The 20,070-nt window shown below is 36.4% G+C and overlaps 1 protein-coding gene across 1 annotated transcript; it reads right to left on the minus strand.

The window, feature by feature from the left end:
* Positions 1–1,598: 1,598 nt before the first annotated feature.
* On the minus strand, positions 1,599–5,094 carry LOC130746837 (zinc finger protein NUTCRACKER-like). The gene is made up of 3 exons (XM_057599579.1): positions 4,628–5,094; positions 4,030–4,426; positions 1,599–2,665 (listed from the first exon to the last, which is right to left on the minus strand). Exons 1-3 carry the CDS (start codon positions 4,752–4,754, stop codon positions 1,723–1,725), a joined length of 1,467 nt encoding a protein of 488 aa, XP_057455562.1. The 5' UTR covers positions 4,755–5,094; the 3' UTR covers positions 1,599–1,722.
* Positions 5,095–20,070: the final 14,976 nt, after the last annotated feature.

A 20,070-nucleotide genomic window follows, 5' to 3' on the forward strand; every position in this document is an offset into this window, starting at 1 on the left:
TGCAATATATTAAGATGATAAGAGCCCGTTTGGTGTGACGTATAGTATAAGGCATGATAGTATAAGACCTGATAGTATTAGGCCTGATAGTATAAGCCCTGATAACTTTCTTATACTATCCAGCATTTGGACATACTCTGTATAATTTACCATATCGTTTAAATTAATGCAATTTTATGTTTAATGAAGTATTGAATAATTATATAATAAAAATCAAATATGGAGGTGATTATAACGGTGGTGGCGGTGGTGATGGAAGTAGTGGTAGGTTGGTGGTGGTGGTGGCAATGGTGGTAGGTTGGTGTTGGTGGCGGTGGTGGTGACAGTTGAGATAGGTTGGTGGTGGTGGTGGCAGCGATGGTGGTTGTGGTGGTGGCAGCGATGGTGGTTGTGGTGGTGGCGATGATAGGGTGGTGGTGGTGGTGGTAAGGCGGTGGCGGCTATAGTGGAGGGTGGAGGCAATGGTGGTTGTGGTGGCGATAAGGTGGTGGTTGTGGTGTCGGTGGTGGCAATAGAGTGGTGACGGCGATAAGGTGGTGGTTGTGGTGGCGGTAGGGCGGCGGCGGTGGTGGCAGCGATGGTGGTTGTGGTGTTGGCGACGATAGGGTGTGGTGGTGGTGGTAAGGCGGTGGCGGCTTAGTAGGGTGGCGGTGACGGTGGAGGGTGGAGGCAATGGTGGTGGTGGTGGTTGTGGTGTCGGTGGTGGCAATAGAGTGGTGGCAGCGATTATGGTGGTGGTGGCGATAGGGTTGTGGTGGCGACGATTATGGTGGTGGTGGCGGTAGAGCGGCGGCGGTGGTGATGGTAGGGCGGTGGTGGCGGCGGCGGTGATCGGGTGGTGGCGGTGGTGGTGCCAATGGTGGTGTAAGTTGGCAGCAATAGAGGGTGGTGGTGATGGTGACTTATACGTCACAACCTTATCATGCCTTATCCATCACTCACATGATAGATTAAATAATACGTCATTTTAACGTATAAGGGGACTTTGATGGATAAACTTATACAATACAATGTCATCACCAAACAATGGATAAACTCATAATGTATTGTATAAGCTTATACTATCATGCCTAATACGGCGTGCCAAACGAGCCCTAAAGCTGAATCAGCAAACATGTCATGGGAGATACAATCAGGGGGTTATCCCACCAAGTTGCTGTACGAAAGGTGACAGCATTTGCAGCTAATTTGTGAGCAACTACATTTGATATATAACATCCTTCTTCTCTTCATTTCTTGCTAATGTTACTTTGGATATGATGTAAACAATCAACATTTTCCTATAAGCTAGGGATCCTTCTTCTTTTCATTTCTTACTAGTGCTACTTTGGATGTAAACAACCAACATTTCCTATAAATTAGGGATAGGCTCTACTAGCTTATAGTATTTTTATTATAATTTTATCTACTGGATTAAGAAAAATTTAGTTCATAAGTTAAAAAGGTTTTTATACGATTAATTTTTTCATATAAAAAATATGTTGTAAATGACATATTCTAAATGTTTGATTTTAAAATATGATTCAATGATTAACTAATTTTTAGCATATCTCATATTCAATTGTCTTATTTTATGAGCAAAGAGAGTAATGCAAGTGTTTATGTTGATATTTTCCTTTTTATTTAGAAAAATAAATAACAAGAAGAAATTAATCAAGAGTTCAAATATTTTCCTCTTGTAACCAAAAAAAAATCAAGAGTTCAAATTAGAATACACAATCATCAAATCAAATCCATCCGTTGATTGATGAATGGCGGCAAATGGTTCGCCACTCCAACACCAAGAAAATCCCTAGTTTGTCCCCAAGCACTCTCTTCGCTTTGCACATGGCGTCGTTTCGCAGGGGGCATTTGCGACAAATCATCTGAATAGTTCTCTGTCTCACAGCCATGACTTGTGGTGACCACTGAACTGGAAGAGTACATTCCACAGAATTTGTTGCTGTTCCCATGATCTTGCCTTGGACTGTTGCATGATCTCAATCCTAAGCTCCCAAGGAATGATGGATCAGTTGAGGAAGTTGTTCCAATTTGAGCAGCTTTTTGCAACAAAGCTGTGGCAGACATGTTAGCTGATGCACTTGTTTGATGGGATTGGTGTTGTTGTTGGGAGCTATACAAGGAAGGAACACTGATGAGGTTGTGTGCACCATCATTTACAATGTTGTTGTTATTCACTAGTGGAAGTGAAGTTGTACTAGTTAGCTCTTGATGATTTCCATTGGAAGAAAACTTATTCCCAAACACCCAATTTAGCTGATAATTAGAGGGTGGTGGTGGTGGATTTCCATTTCCAACACTGTATATTGGTCCTTGATTTGTGGTTGTCCCAAGATGATGATTATGAATCTCATGATGCATATGGGTACTGGCCGACATTGTTTCATGAGGGTGAGATGTTTGAGGCTGAGTCATCCAAAGGGATAGCCCTCTAGGTGTTTGATGATTGTTGTTACCTGTTTCTGTTTCTTCTTCAGTGCATGAAATTGGCTTGAAAATTGAAGAAAAATGGGTTGCCATGGTAGGCCCAAGGGGAGTTTGTTGCATGAAGGTGTAACCCATGTTACCTCCCAATGAGTTGTTTAAGTTTGATGTAGCGTTTACCTTGGCTGTTTCCTCTGCTAAGGCATCACAGAAGGCCCTGTGAGTGATGAAGCTATCCCTCCTGCACCACCAAAATTGGTAATAAATTGAAAATAGACATGTCAGAAAGCTAATATTAGTTCACACTAAGTCTAATGTGAGAAACTAATTGATAAATTAAAGACTGAGAAATATTTAAGTGTTTCTTTAAAAAGTGAAATCCTTTATCACTCTACTATTAATTTAATGTGACCACTTCAACAGCAAAATGATTTGCAACATCCAGCTTGTATATAGGGGTCACAACTATGAACACAAGTCCCAAGATTAGTCAAAGAAATCAAAACAAAATTAATAATCATATATATAATTAAGCTAAAAATAACTCCTAACTAGCTCATATAACTTTTGTCTATTGACATAATGGCAAAAAGGGAATAAAAAATTTGTACTGGTTCTTTCAAGTTCTTTTTATGCATTAAGACCCCTTCATCTTTTAATTCTAAAAGCCAATTAGACACTTCCTTTTGTAAAATACTCTCGTTACTTACACACCCAAACACTTATATACCTCATTTTTCTCTACTTATATATCTTATAATAACATCATATTTCTCAATTACTTCCATATTTTCTCTTCCTTTTTAACTTTAGATGTATGTGCTATTTTAATGTCTCGGAATTTTCCCATCTCCACCTACATACATTCTATTTAATTTTTTTTTTTTATAGAAAAATTATCTGTAAACATCTGCATATTGTAAATGCTTAACAAACACTCAAGTAAAAAATGAGGAGAAAATAGTGAAATAATTGATGTGATTTATGATAGATGTGATAAGAACTAAAAATGAGAGAAAATAAAGTAACTATTAGATGTCTACATTATTTTTATATCTAAATATCATTAATATTTTCTTTATCTCTATTTCTTCTAGATCAGATGATATATCAAATTTTATCATCTCTCTTATCTTTCTTTCTCACTCAATCTCCTGGACCACCCCTTTCACAGAGATACACTGAGGTACCAGCAAGCACTAAACCCACATAAACCGGAAAAGAAAGGAGTCAGAGACAAAGATATCACAGCTTCAGTCTCATCATCATGGTTCATTTTTTCTACATCTTTTTTGGGTTTGAGATTACACTGCTGCATGAAAAAAGCGATGCCTCTTTCTTTTGCCACAATGATAAGGATAGTAATTGCATGTTTCAATTTTTTCCAGACCCCACAAGACAAGCTACCACTTTTACATTAAACTTAATTACAGCTATCAAATTAATTAAGAGCCTGTTTGGATAGAGACCAAAGAAGACTTACTAGAGCTTTTGTAATAATAAGATAAATTTCAGCTAGTGCTCTTTCTTTCGTCTGCATCCAAACGGGCTGTAAGAATAACAGTTATGATCTAGCTACAAGATGAGATAGATATATAAAACTACCTTGAAAATACAGTCCCACAGTCACATTTGTATTCTCTAGTCCCACAGGTCTTCGAATGTGCTTTCCAGTCTGACTGCACAGCATAACGCTTTGAGCACTTCTCGCACTTCCACTTCTTCTCCCCGTGCTTCCTGCAGAAGTGCTTCTTGATCCCAGTTAAGTCCCCCAGAGCCCTTGAAGGGTGATGGTGGACGCACGTCTTCTCCGGGCACACGTAAACTCTCTTCCTCACTTCTTTGCTTGTCCTCTGCTTGAGCTTCCATGGAAGGTTATGGCCGCGTCGGTGCAGTTGGAGATTCTGATCCCTTTGGAAACCCTTTAGACAAATCTCACACACGAATCTGTTGGTGGCCATCAGAGTCTTTGGTGATAAGGCTATCACTTCAGCTTCAGGATCTGTGTGCATAAAAAAAACATCAATTTGCTTTGATTATACTTATGATAAGAAAGGTAGAGAGGTTTTTTTAATTTTTTTTTTTGAGAACATCTCTTTCAGGTAAGATTTAAAAATATTCAAGCCTCTCTGCAATCGTAGAGAGTTGAAAAGAGAAAACATAGAGAAGATGAGATTGAGGCATAAAAGAAGAAGCTTATTACCTGGGTTTCCAGGGAGGTTTCTCTTCCTCTTCAAAGCAGGAGGAATATTGTTATTATTAGATGAAGAGGCTGGGTTTTGATGAGGGAAAGCATTTGAAATTTCTCCATCATCCATGTTTAGAAGCATGTTTCTAAGTTTGGTTTCAGTTTGTAAGAAACTCAGAAGAAGTGTTAAAGGTGAGTTGTAAGGTGGGAGGAATTATATTAGTATTTGAATTAGGAGAGAATGGGTAGCTAGGCTTGTTAATTATATGGTTCCAACCCTAACAACATGAACTACTGATATATGGTAGATAAATAATGTGTAGAGTAGATGGGATCTTTCTCACTCTCTCTGAATATGTTAGGGTCAATTTAATTATCTACTTTTTAGGTGGAATAAAATAAAACTAAGATGCTGGGGAGGCGGAAAAGCTAAAGAGGAGAGAGGAATGAGGAAGGAAAAGGAAGGGAGGTGGGGGTCAAGTCAGGGAAATAGAATTAAGGGGGGCAAAGGTGTATGATGACACATATAATGAGGTCAATCAGAGCAAGAAAGTTATCTCCATTAGGAATGATTATCCCATAATTTGCTACTTTTTCTCATTCAATGGCTTTTTCTTTAAATTATATTTCATTTCATTTCATGGATTTGGATGCATGTTAAATAGTAAGGTAGCACATATGTTCCCAAATATAAATTCATGTTTATCTGGGAGAGTATGACTCCTCCAATAGAAAGTAGCTAGAAACAAATTGTTGCATTTAGGTCATGCTTCATACTACTTTGTTTGATATTAATTTGTTAGACATATATACAAAGTCACGATACTGATTGATATCCATAAATTGTGACGATTTTTGAAATCTGAAAAGTATTTAAAAGAAAAAAATTCAGCAGCTTGGGAATTTTATAAAAACCGTCACACAAAAAAAAAATATATATATATATACACGCTTTTTTTAGCTCTGCGTGTTTTGTGGTTGTAAAAAATCGTCGCAAAACTCGTATGCCGATTAATGGTTGCACAACACGAGAGTGTGTGTATATATATAAGGACTTTTCTACGTGGCTTCCTCTTCTCCCTTGTACTTACAACTTTTGCTTCATAAGTTTTTCTTTGAGAGTATTTTGATATTTCTTTACAATGTGTTTTCTCTTCATCTTTTGCGATCAATTTAATACCACATCATATATTTCTTTCTAACCTCTTTCTAATTATTTCTCACTTCACTACTGCACAAGAATAATTTCTCTTTTATATACTTGATGTACCGATTTTCCATTTTAAGTTAAAGGAAAAAAAGCTATTGATTGCTAAAACATATATATAGGCAAACCTCTTTAAAAAAAAGTGAGCTACCCAGAATCGTTATCTTCTGCGGAATTGGTCCTTTTGCTACATCAATATTGCAAATTGAATTAATCCACTTGTATCCATTTCAATCAATGCGCTCAAACACTATTTCTGTCAAAAAGTAAAAAATGATTATGTCTCGTGCGATTGTGACTAGGGGAAAAACTCCTATTCAAACATCTGTTTCATGTTTATTTTCCACAGAAAGCAAGGCCATTCAAGTCCCTCTTTGGGACATAGTCAAAGTGAAAGTGGAGGTCATTTCCCCGAACAAGATTGATAGATACAAAAGTGTGGGTAAAATGTCTGAATGTCCTACAATGGATTTGAAAGGAAAAGAGGGACGAAATTAGAATTTGGGCATGTACTCTACTTCAAAAATTCACTTCAAATTTGAGAATTCTCCTATTATTTATATACAAGTACCCCAATATAGTCATATCTTTAAATAATATGAGACGTATAACACCTCTTACGCCTAAGAGGAGACATAAGCATGAAGGTCAACATCAGAATGCTCATATTTCCATTATGGATAATTGGATATTTATTGGGCCGGTTAGACTAAGTTAATTAACACTCTCATGTTTCCAAGACATTCACTGAGCAGGTGATCCGATCCAACAATAAATTTAAGATATGTTTTAATATCATTTTCGAATTTAAGCTAGTTATAATAAGTCCTAATTCTGTTTTAAAAGTTAGATCGGATGTGAGATGTGAGGTTGTCATGCCATTTATAAGTATTTCATTATCTATACATATCTCTAGAAAAAATTATAGGACTTAACATATAGAGCTAGCTAGTTTACCATTATTAAGACCAGCGCTGTTTAATTGCTTCAACTCTTAGAAAACAGCCATGCACGTGTGTCCATACACTTCACACCAAATTCTCAAGGAAGGTAAATCCAAAGGAAAGGACGAAAACACATAGAAAAGGGAATAATCGTCCAGATGACAACATGACAATGTCTCTAACAATGACAGGATTTCTATCCCACTTGCTTTTACAAACATCAAACTAATTGTTGTTTCTTGTTTTTGTCATTAATAAATCCATATATATTAATTAATTATAATTTACTAATATTATTAATGATATCATCATATCATGTTGATGATGCAACTAGCGCGCAGTCAAACATTTTTTGGTTTAATTTCGTACACAAGTTGAAGGTTTGAAGACCCTTAATTATAATTGGGTGGTCAATTTTGGAGTCATAGAGAGATATATATATATATATATATATATATATATATATATATATATATATATATATATATATGCAAAACGTTATTGTAGCTTTCCCTCAGCATCTTTTGAGTACATGCAGGTTCTTTTTCTTTTAAATAAAAGTTTGTCTCGATGAAAACGTTTAAACCTATACATAAACATTAGCTATGGAATTAAAGATAATTGAGAAAATAATTGTTTTTGAGTTATATAGCATGTAAGGTATATACTATTGTAAGTTTTTTATAGTGAAAGCAGAATCTGCCCCATGCACCACATCATCCTCACCACCACAAAAGGAAAAAAGAAAGTGAAAAGTTTGCTTAACCTCAACGCTATGGTTTTCTTTAGGTAATAAACATGAGTATTATCACCTACAGAAAATTAAAAGTGGATATAAACATGCATGCTATGAAAAATCACTTCCAAGATGGATAAATGTGATTAAGATATGTGTGTTGAGATATAATAAATTTTTGAATAAAATTTTATGTGTAATAGAGTTATGAGCTTGTTTAATTTGATTGTGTAAGACCCAAGTTTTTAAGCTTAGAATAAGTGGAAGAGATTTCCATTTACGATTAGGCTTGATGTATCGTGAAAGGAAACCTGAACAAGAGTTTACCAAATGAAATAAATTTATGAAGGAGAAAGTTCAGGAAAAGTCAAAGGATTACATCATGATCGATAAAAGTTATAGTACGATCGTTATACGCTTAACCTAGGTCAGAAACCCTAGTATATAGCTAATTTTCACTTTTAGGCACGACGGAAGTTAATTCCAAAAATCTTCAGAGAAATGTTAGAACTTCTCTTTTTCCATATATCAAAATCGTTTCGAGGCGAAACTCTAGGATCTACGAACGTCCGATTCCAATCATCGGAAGTTTGCCGAAACCGAATCCCTGGTATTTCAAAACCCTAGAATTTCTCGACAATGAAGACTTTATCTATTCAGAGCTTCAAATGAATATTCTACACGCGTACACCCATTTCTCTTGATGATTTCAATCTTTCTTCCGAAGGAAGTTTTCTATTCCGACATTCGATGCAAAAAGCAACTTATCGGGCAAAATAGTTTTATACCGACTATGCATTAGTTGCCAAAAATACAAGGAGACCTCTTTATAGTTTTGGAATTCTTTTGCCAAAACATATCTAATAATTCATGGAGAATGACGCCGGAAAAATCAGATTCGTGAAACTTTCATTTTCCCGCGAATTTCCACCTTCTATATATAGCAAAGAAAGGAAGAAAAAACCAAAAAAACTACCCATTTCCCCACCCAAACCCGCGGCCACAAAGAGGAAGAAGGAGGAGAAGATTTTCTTCATCGTTTGCTTGATCGTCGATCAATCAGTTGCTACTTCAAGGTTTCGAGGTATAGTCGCTAATCCTTACCTCTGATCGCTTTTTCCATAGCTTTTCTGTAGAGTTTTCTGAGTGGATAGTTTATGGGTTTTTGCAAAACTATCCTGAATCTTTCATTTCTGATTCTAAACCTCTTCTATATGTGCCCAAGATCACTTCTGCCGGATTAGATTTTCCGTTATGTCGCCGGAATCAATTTTAGCCTTAAATACCCATTTTTGGAGTTTTTGAGGTAAAGCTTCAACCTTTAGGCTAAAAACTATCGCCTTAGCTTAGTGTTAGTAGGATTAGTTGTCATAAACGTCGTTAGTAACGTCCCTGCAAAATTTGGTTTTTGGGATTTCAGTTTTGAAATTTCTAAGTTAAAAATCATGACCAAAATACCCCTGCGACAGTTTTCGATCCGATAATTTTTCCGAGTTCAGAATACCCTTAGTTACGGCTAATGATAGCATAGGAACCAAGTTTGATCGAAGAAAAATCGAGCCCCATAATTACCTAAAGTGGCCGAGCCCTATTAAGGGGGAGGAGGAAAATTTCCTTTTCCGAAAACTTGTCTTTCGCGCTAGATTATCGTACCTTAGAGTATAGATTACTTCGAGTAACCTTAGTAAGTATCGATAGCTTAGTTTTCGATAGATTCTGATAGTATTTCTGTGGTTTTGCTCTAAAGGTGATTTTGAGGAATTTCCAGCGGAGCAAGGCTTTGATTGTGAAGGAGCTTTAGGAGATAACTCTGGAGAACCTACAGGTGAGGGCTTCTCACTGAATCTCTAGTTAATGCTTAGGGTCGATGTTTCGACATTGTTTACTGTTTATGCACTGGAATTGTGTGTGATTGGAAAATGTTTTCTGAGGCTTCGGCTGACAATGTAGATGATTCATCTACTGAATGTTTTTGAGATTGTCTTACATGCTATGTGCTATGTGGGTAATCTAGGATGTGTGGTGCATGCTTTATATGCTAAGTGCTAAGTGTTTATGATGCGACTATTGATATATGACATGTTGTTGAGTGTGATGATTTAAATATGCTCTGTACTGGAATCTGAGATTCTGAATGGTGAGAATAGCGGGCAGGTCATGCCGATTTTATTTTGAGAGTTTTGAGAAAGTTTGATAGGACGAACGAGGTTCGGGCCTTAATTTTGTTTAGTGGATCGAGACATCCTCTGGAAGCGACTTGGGATTGGGAGATCCTGCAAATGTATAAGACTTGCGATAAGACAAAATGGAATCTATTTTATAAAGAAAATTCATAAGACCTTAAATAACCTCAAAATCTTTAAGTAATGATAACAACCTCGAAGGAAGGCATTGGAAGTCAAATCATAGTTTTGGATAAACGAGGAGTGTCGTCGGATCCAAGTGTTGAGGAGTTTGGTAAGTTCTGAGTAGGTTGGTACTCCTTCGCTCGTTGAGCAGTTGATAGCCATCCAAGGGATGAGCCGAGAAGCTTCACTGAGGCGTGAGACCTTGTGAATGCGGGATACTCCACTAAGGCGTGAGACCTTGTGGAAAGCATGGATCTTCACTGAGGCGTGAGACCTCGTGAACAACATGAAGCTTCACTGAGGCGTGAGACCTTGTGAATGCGGGATACTCCACTGAGGCGTGAGACCTTGTGGAAAGCATGGAACTCCACTGAGGCGTGAGACCTTGTGAGAGCATGAAACTTCACTGAAGCGTGAGACTTCGTGAGAGCATTGATGACCCGAAGAGTCATCGTGAGTGGTTGCACTCATTTTATGATTATTGTATTTTGTCGCAGAATCGACTTTACCTTAGGGTAAGCTTTTAGAAACTTTAATTTACCTAGAACACGTGGCGACGTGTCGAGTGAGATCGGAGACGTTGGTTGACTAATCATCCTGCATTCATGCAACATTAATGGGGTATTAACACAGGACGTACTCTGGACCTCGTCGGATTCCAAAATGGTCATAAGACCCGGATTTCCGTGAAAGAGCGTTTGTAAACGTCTCTTGTAGCAGACCGAAATGGCAGACCTACGGGTTACGGCTGATCTGGCTACCTTTGTGTGGTGTAAGAGGCACGCGGGCAGAAATGGTCCCACCGTTGCTGGTGCTAGGATTGATCCGTTTGATGCCCATCCGTTCCGGATTGCATATTGGTTGACTGGGTTAACCTGCATATCATTTCATGCAACATGCATACTGACATAGTTGATGAGTGTGGTTGATACTTGTTAGTTCTACTTGATGCATGTTAACTGTGATTTACAGTCGTTATATTCTTTGTGGAAATATGCAACCCTAGGATGTTATCCCTAGCTATAAGCCTAAGTGGCTATTCTCTTATCTATATCTATTGGTGCTATTATTTATGTAATTCTTTGGAGTTGACCCTCGCGTCTTCTGTGTGTGCTTGGGCGGACAAACGCCCTTTGTCAGATGTCTTTGGCGGGCTGCTTCATGATGGTTCATCCTTCGGGAGGAACTAGGGTTGAGATGCGGGAACTGGAACGTATCGCGGTAGCGAGAGGAGGACGGATGGTGTACATAGACTAGGTCGTTCTGGATTTCAAATTCGGACGACGATCACGCTAGCATGTAGGAATGAGTGTTAGTGTGAGCTCCTCGAGATGGGATTAGTGTAGGAGTAGAGTCTTAGCTCTGAACATCATTTGTTTTCTTTGGGGACAGGGTAGTTTCCCACCTATAGCTTTTTGTGTGGTTCTTTACGGGAATCACAGAGAGTTGGTTGGACTTAGGAAGTCTTATTTTCAGGCCATTGGGTCAGCTGATTCTCAGTTTTGAGGGATAGTGTTGCGGGCACTTCACCTTTTCATTTGGTTTGTATATATTGCCTACGGGCGTTGCACTTTTCTTTCCGTCACTGGAGGTTACTCGTGACGAGGTTGCTACTACAGCGGGGGCTGTTTATATATTGTATATTAGTTCTGATTTTTGTTATTGTTGGGTTTTATTTAATTCCGTCTTGTCTTAGTTATTATTATAAAAAAAAAGAATATTCACGTTTTTCCGCATTAAGTTTATTTTGGTTACTAAAGTGACGCCACCGAAATCGGGGTGTTACATTGTGGTATCAGAGCACGGTCGAGTCTTTCGGGAGTTGTTGGGGAATAGGTCTTCTGTGCTAGGTTGTGTGACTCTGCAAAGAGTGAAAATTGATTGTCTGCAAGCGATTTTTCGCTTAAAAAAAATTGATTGAAGTTATTGCTTACTCATATTGTATAGTTATACTAGATGCTATCTTATGATGAGTACTAACTGTTTTTTAACTTAACAGAACATGGTGAATACTAACCAGCTAGCTGAGATGATGGCCACTATGGCCCAAGCGGTAACAGCGCAGGCCCAAGCGGTAACAGCGCAGGCCCAAGCGGTAACAACGCAGGCAAATGATAATGCGATGAGGCGTGCTGCTGAGGAGGCACGTGATCAGCATCATCGCCAGAGGGAAGTAACTCTGGACCAAAACAAAGGCCTCAATGACTTCAGGAGGCAAAACCCACCAAAGTTCTCTGGTGGTACTGACCCAGACAAAGCGGATCTCTGGATTCAGGAAATCGAGAAGATATTCGGCGTACTACAAACTGCTGAGGGTGCCAAAGTGGGCATGGCGACTTATCTGCTACTCGGGGATGCTGAGTACTGGTGGAAGGGCACCAGAGGAATTATGGAAGACAATCACGAGGAGATTAGCTGGAACTCATTCCGGACCGCATTCTTGGAAAAGTATTTTCCAACAAGTGCTCGGGATGAGCGGGAGTCACAATTTCTGACACTCCGTCAGGGAGGTATGTCAGTACCGGAATTTGCTTCAAAGCTGGAATCTTTGGCGAAGCATTTTCAATTCTTTCATGATCATGTGAATGAGCGCTACATGTGCAAGCGCTTTGTAAATGGACTGAGGCCTGATATTGAGGACTCAGTGAGGCCGCTGGGAATCATGCGATTCCAGTCGTTGGTTGAGAAAGCCACGGAAGTGGAACTGATGAAGAACCGGAGAATGAACCGGACTGGAACTGGAGGGCCGATGAGGTCGGGCTCTCAAAATTTTCAGGGCAGAGAGAAATTTCAGAGCAGGGGGCCATATCAGCGTCCTGCTGGAAGAGGAATTACTTCAGGATCTTACATACCCATGACGGGTACTGCTGGAGGTCCCGGAGATCAGACTTTGAAGAAGGAGATGACCTGTTTCAGATGTGGGGAGCCGGGGCATTATGCTAATGCTTGTCCTGACAAGAGGCCCAAATGCTTTAATTGTAACAGATTGGGGCACACTGCCGATCAGTGCAGAGCACCCAAGACGGAGCCAACCGTGAACACTGCTCGTGGAAAGCGTCCTGCTGCTAAAGCAAGAGTTTACACCATGGACGGTGAGAGAGCTGAGGGGTTTGTCAGAGGAGAGCGCAAGAACGATGGTAACTTTCTAACCATTCTTTCTCATTCTAGTATAATATATTCCATTACTCCCGTAGCGTGTGCAAACACACCTAACTTATTTATACTGTCTAAGCTTCGACCTTATAGTTTTTACGCCTATTAATACCTTATTTGACCGTAGCTCGTATTTTAGCTATAGAAGTTATACGAGGTTTAGAATGACACGCTAAGCTTAGAAAGTAGTCTTCTACCGATGCGTTTAAAAGGAAGCTAGAAGCTGAAGAATGAATCTCATAGAGATTTCTTATGGATAGTATACGTATGATGTTGAGGGCGTGTAGTTCCGTAGCGGAATCATTGAGGATGTGATATCAGGATATTTGTGACTACTGGATGATAGGAACTCATTGACTGTTCCAGTGGGTTTTTCTAAATTTCACCTTCGATGTATTAGGCGTGATCAACTTAATATTGAGGGGGTGATATTCGGAATCAGAGCTGGCTATGGACTTTGATAGAAGGATTGGTAAGATTAACTTGATTGGATCGAGGATTAGTCGAGCTGGGAGGAAAAAGTTCGCATTAAGTATAAGTTCTCTTGCGAAGGAGATATAGTTTGAAGAAATGGATATTCATTTAGGAAGCATTGAAGAATTAACGGACATTAGAGGTCCAAACTTGGTGAAGGTTCAGGTTTTAAGTCTATGAACTGTTGTCTTAAGTTTCTAGGACTCGAAGTTGGTTAGAATTTGATAGAGAGATTAAGAAGTTGATTGACGAGATGGTGATCAAGTTACAGAAAAGGGAGGTGTTAGTATTAAGATGAACACTTGAGGTTGTCATATTTGGACAAGTTGCTTAAAGTCTAAGAGTGAATGAAACTTGTTATGGATTTCGGTGATACAAGCTAGAGATTAGCGGGTGAATTTTGCTAAGTGGAATGAGAATCTTAGGGTAAAGATTGACAAGCTATATATCTTGTTTTCTCTTTCAGTCATAATAGGTCAATCATGCCAACATTGGCGACACCGACGAAACTCATTTTTGTGGTAGTTTAAGACAGCTACAGGGTAGATAGCTAAAAAAATCACGAAGTATATTTTGAGAAAGTCTATGACCAACACAAAATTTAGTTTCACAAGTGTCTTACACTGCTTAGTGCTTCAATGATCATTAATGTTTTTTTTTTCAAATGCAACACTAATCATATAGTAACTCATTTCTCTTTCTTCTATTGTTATATCCATAGTTGCGGGAGAATTTAGGGTCTATTTGATTGTAGTTTTAGTTTTTAGAAACAATTTTTTAAAACAGTTTTTAAAACAAAAAAACAGTTTGAATGATATGTTTTCAAACATTTATAAAATTAATATCTTAAAACTAAAAACAGAAACTGAAAACATTTTTTAGTTGGTTAATTATCTTTTAGTTAAACAGTTTTTGAAAACATATCGTATCATACAGGTTTTCAGTTTTTAAAAACTAAAATCTGTTTGGAAAACTGCAAACAAACATACCCTTAATGTTTATGATTTTTTTCTTTATCTCTCATTTCTTATCACAGTACATCATATCATATATTACATTCATTACTTCTATTTTTTCCAATCTTAATGTTTACACTTTATAATTATTTATGAATTGTTTTTAATTATTTGTTATCTTGGGAATACCGCTGAGTTCTTTGCTTTGTTGTTAGAGTACTGTTTGAGTAAAGTTTGAATAATACTAAGATTTTTAATTATGAAAGAGAACATGTTAGGAGTAGAAGACAGCGAGCTGACAAGTGCAGTGAATTTTTGGAAGTGAGAGTGGTCGTCTACTTGTGAGCTGACTTTTCCTGCAGAATCACAAATCCTTAATCATAATCTAATGATGTTGTTCCTTTCCAGCATTGTTTAAATTAAATCTTTGGAGTTTAGTTGTTGAACTCTTTTGTCCTTAGAATATTCTTTTTCCTCCCCCAACACATACCCCAAGGGCCTCAACTTTCAAGGCTTTGTAATTAGATTCCATTTCAAATTATCCCCACAACGTCCTTAATTGCTACGCTCTCTTATTTTTATCTTGCTTGACATGGTTTGAGATTTAACTAATTAATTATTTAACCATTATATAAAGCCCCAAAGCTTAGTAATTAGATCCGGATAAAGCAAATTGTTGTCATCAACGGTATGTTTGTTTCTTCTTCAATTTGTCCTCTTATATTTACAAAAACTTAAGGGCAGCTAGCCATAGTTATTTTAGAATTTATTTGTCAATTTTTAAGTAAATTAATTATATCAACCACATAATAAAAAATAATAATTTATAATGAGAAAAGAAAATTTGGTTTTGAGGCTAAAAGTTAAAAGTTATTAAATTATCTGCTTAATAGCAGAAAATGTGAAATAGCATAAAAGATATATTTATATTAATTATTATTAATTTCTACAAAACAAGTTAAACTCTCTATTTACTCTGTAATATCAACATATTGTTTATTTAAAATATTTATCACTTCAAATATTTTATTTTATTCAAATCGTCATCATAAAAACTAAGATTTTTTTTTATATACAGATGTTAGTTGTTAATAATTTTATATTTTTATTTATTAAAATTTGAAAATGTAAATAAATTTATATTATAATTTAGAAGTGAAGATCTTTTCTTACGCGGAAGGCGGTTCAGGAGGGAGCACAATACCACCTATTGGGCCAACCACCACCAGTTGTGTTTAATTTATTATATTTAGACGCTGCGGCGTAGTTTCTCTAATTTGTTTAGCTTCCTCTGTAACCAAAAAAGAAGGTGGAGACTGGAGATCTCCCAGTAAATGTCTAAACTGAAATGTTTTAACTTGTCAAAATACACTCTATATAATATCTCTATTTTCTTTTGGCAAATTTTACATTGACAGTTTATGAAAATTTATATAACCCATTCTTAAAAATAAGTTTTTTTTTGGCACACATATTAAAAATAAAAATATGCTCTATTATCGGTGATTGAATACATTCGGGTGTGTTTGTTTTTCTGTTGGGGCGTCCAAAAGTACTTTCGGATCTTATGTATCTTTGTGCCACTATGTTTGGCAAATTAAAAACCACATTCATCCAACCCACTTTTAGCTCCAATCGAACTTTCATATGAACTCACTAAATTGTCACTTCTACTTTCATTCAACACACTTTCAACCTCAAACTCTATTTTTAAATAAACGTATCCAAACATAAATCAGATTATAAGAACTTACTTTGACCCAAATTCTATTTTGCAAATCTACATTCACTCAAACTCTGTTTTACAAACTGAAATCCAAACACAACGTGCTTAAATAATAAAATATCCTCACGTTAAGGTGATGACACAAACTTACAGCCCAATTAAAAATGTCAATTGTTAAAAAGAATTGTCACAATTTTTAAAATGTGTTTAAAAAAAACTAAAATTATAAACAAAATCAGCTCCTGAAAATAAGTTTTTTGCTTAAAAGATTGATAACCCAAAAGTAGAACAGATTTAGATCTGGGATTCCATTACAGAGACCCACATGCTTCTGATAATGGAAAGCTGGTGAGTATGTATCTTTTATTGGGAAACCAATGATAATTATTTTCTCTAATATCATTTCCTTCTTCTTATTTTTGTTATTATTTTTTGTTATATTTGCTGTATACATGCTACAAGATCTTATTGCGTTCAATCAAACCAACTTTTCGGACACAAAGAAAAACAGCACTTGACATGAATATTCCCTTTAGATTTGCAATTTGTACTTCACTTTTTCAAGGATATGCACGGTTTCTCTACAATGCATAATTTTATCAGTACATAGGTTTAACTAATAATAATTACCAACGGTTTTAACTGGTAAATCGAGTATATTGTTGATTGAATGTAAGCTACTCCTATACTCAGAAGAGTATGTCAGTTTACTGAAATGGTCTGCGTGTATGACAATAGGGATAACACTTTCTAGAATGTTCACACACATTTGTAAGCAACAAAAACCCTAATAACTAGTCAAAAAATCACATGCTCTATTAGGCTTTCATTCACTATGAAATGCTTCACCCATAACATATGGATGATGCATTTCATTATTTTCATAGTGAATGAAAGTCCAATGGAGCATGTGGCTTTTTGGGTATTCTGATTGTTAAGATTTGTACTCCCAACAAATGAATTTCACACCACTATGAAATACATTTTTCTTATTGTAATACATGTTGGCTTATGTGATAAACTAACATATCATTCTCAATATAAGAAATAACTTTCTTAAACAAAAAATTATCATATATCTGAATATAATTACTAACTATACAAGTTAAATATTAAAAATATACTTAGCTAAATAATTACATACAATTGTAATAATACATGCTTAGTAATATAAAATTCATATATTATAGGATTACAAAATATATAATGCTCTGTATATTCAATAAATTAAAGAAGAAGAAGTGGTGTGGTGAAAGTGAGGTGAAGGTGACGGCTAAAATATATAAAAGGATCAAATTACTGATAGCCTATCTTGTGAAAAATGGTCGGATTGGGTGACTAGATAGATGGCGCCATGCTTTAAGTCTAATGCACTTTTGTGTAAATGAGTATATTTGGAGCAGAAATAATAATATAAAAATTATTTAATAGCAGTATGTTTATTCATATATTTACACCAAATAACTTGAGGTTTTAAAATAGTTTATTCATGAGTGCCCCTATACTCCCCCAAATTTAATAGCAGTAGTGTAAGAAATTGGCTAATGAAAAAAACGTATTGGATACACCTAGGATTTTAAACGCGTTTAGAGACTGAAGAGGCAAGCACTCTGTCTTCATGGATATGGAATTGATCACCACTCAACCTCAATCAACCCATTATAATATTTCCATGTAAATATAATTAACAAGATTAGAAGGATCCTCTTTCCTAGCAAAAAGCAAAACCAAACTAATCAGAAAGAAAATTGAAAAAAAAAAGTACCCAATGCACTAGCATTCTCTCTTTTCTTTTTGAATCAAGCATGCCTTAGCTATTAAATAATCATCCCCTTTTAAAACAAAGAAGTGGGACCAAACGTAGGCAGAGAGAAACAGAGAGATCAAATAATACCCAGATCAGAAATTATTTAATCAAGAAAATCAAGACATGCTGCATTATTATCATTGTAAACAAATTAAAGGTCACTATCTGTCTTCCCTCTGATGTGTTTGCAGCATAGGTCGCCATCAATTGAATTATATGAGCATAATAACAAAGTTTGCACTATGGATAAAAGAACAATGTTTAAATACATGAAGAAATCAATTGCATAGTGTCCTTGGTTTTGCTCATTTGAATTATTGGCAAATTGGAATGAGGGAAAGAGATCAAAAAGACAGAATTTAAAAACTCCCCTCCTTGTTGGAATTCAAAGACAGAGAGGCCCATCTTCCACTACGATGATTGATAATTTGATATAGATAATCACACTGGCTACACATTGGCCCTTGAGGAATAAAAGTGTGTACGTACGTATAAAAAGGGGTTTTTGTTGTCTACCTTAAATGCCTAAATTGATGGTGGTCTCTAATGAATTATTGGGTCTTTAAGATAATTGCAAGAGCAGAAAGAGATGTTAAGTGACTCAAGAGATAGATATTTGCATAAAGAGAATATTTTTGAAACAACTAGAACCCTGATAAATATAAGTTACAAAATTGAATTTGACATCTCTTATGTCTCGCAATCTTCAGGGATCAAGTTAAGAAATGCTACAACTTAAACATAATAAGAAAACATGTTTTTACGAAGAAAAAAAAAACGTTTCTAAGAACAAAAAAGTCACCGATAACCATAGCTTCCCGACAGATTACTCATGGTAGTCATCTTGTTGGTAATTTCAATCGTTGGTCGCCATAATTGGTAAGTTATTGACGGGACCACGTACTGTTGACAATTTGTCTGACGACCTATTTCGTAAATCCTAACGAGAGGTTACCAACGATTTAGGTTGTCAACGACTTTGTATTTTTTTTTAAGAAATTACAAAATCGTAAATAAAATATACAATAGAAATGTATTGCACATCATCCTCATCATTCACATTGTCTAGTTCATAAATATGATACGAGAATCAAAACCATCAACAGCAGCAGCAACATTAGCTCTTGCAATATAAGCAATAGAAGGTGGAGTAAGATGAAGAGCATCTACATCACCATTTAGATGCATGGCACGAAACATCGCAAGATGTTGTGACAAGCTCGCGAACTATCAACTGTGCATCCTATTGGGCCCTAATCTCCTTGATCTTCTTCTGCCTCTAGGCTTCCTCTTGCTCTATTTGTTGTCAGAGTGTGTAACTCTCCCTATGCGGTCACAACAATATATATGCTCTGAAACTCAGGGGTCAACTGCGAAACTTGTGACAACTCTGAGGCTTGCAAATCCTATTTTAGGAACTGACCACAGTCATTGGGTCTATAATGTGTAGCATGTCATCGGGCATGAAATATTTGATCTTTCCTCTTTCTCCAAGTCGGATCACTCTATAATTTGCTATGAGTGGAGGTGTCAGCCTTTGTTTACCCCTCCCTCAAGGAAGCATATGAGAATTCAGACAACTACCTCTTGCTAAAGTCTCTCCTCAAGTTGGGTCTGAACATTTACTTAAATTATATTTATAAAACTAAAAACTAATTTTAACTTTTGAAAATTTTCAAAACATAAAACTAAAAATTGCCGGAACGGGCCTAAGGTTTCTTGTTTGTTGTCTTTTGAAGTAGTTTAAGTTCATTTTTGCATAGCTCGGTTTGCAACTAGTCTGTTTGTACTAGTTTTTGCACTTACGACATTTTTACTTGTCAACTACCCTGGCCAGTTGCGGGCTAGAACTTCACGTCCACTTCTGGTTAAGCCCTGTTGTAATGAGGTTGTCTTCTTTGACAAAAACGAAACAGGTCGTGGGCCTTTTATTGACAAAAACAAAATAGAAAAAAGTGTACTTATATTCCTCGAATTATGGCCTACATAATTAGGCCTTATTAAATCTTCATATATTAAGTTTTAATAATTATTACACAAAATTTTGCTTCATCAAATCTTTATTAAATTATTGATGACTTATGATCTGCACATGGAAATTTTGAAT

Source organism: Lotus japonicus, chromosome 3, assembly GCF_012489685.1.
Source record: "Lotus japonicus ecotype B-129 chromosome 3, LjGifu_v1.2".
In the NCBI taxonomy this organism is placed as follows: Eukaryota; Viridiplantae; Streptophyta; class Magnoliopsida; order Fabales; family Fabaceae; genus Lotus; species Lotus japonicus.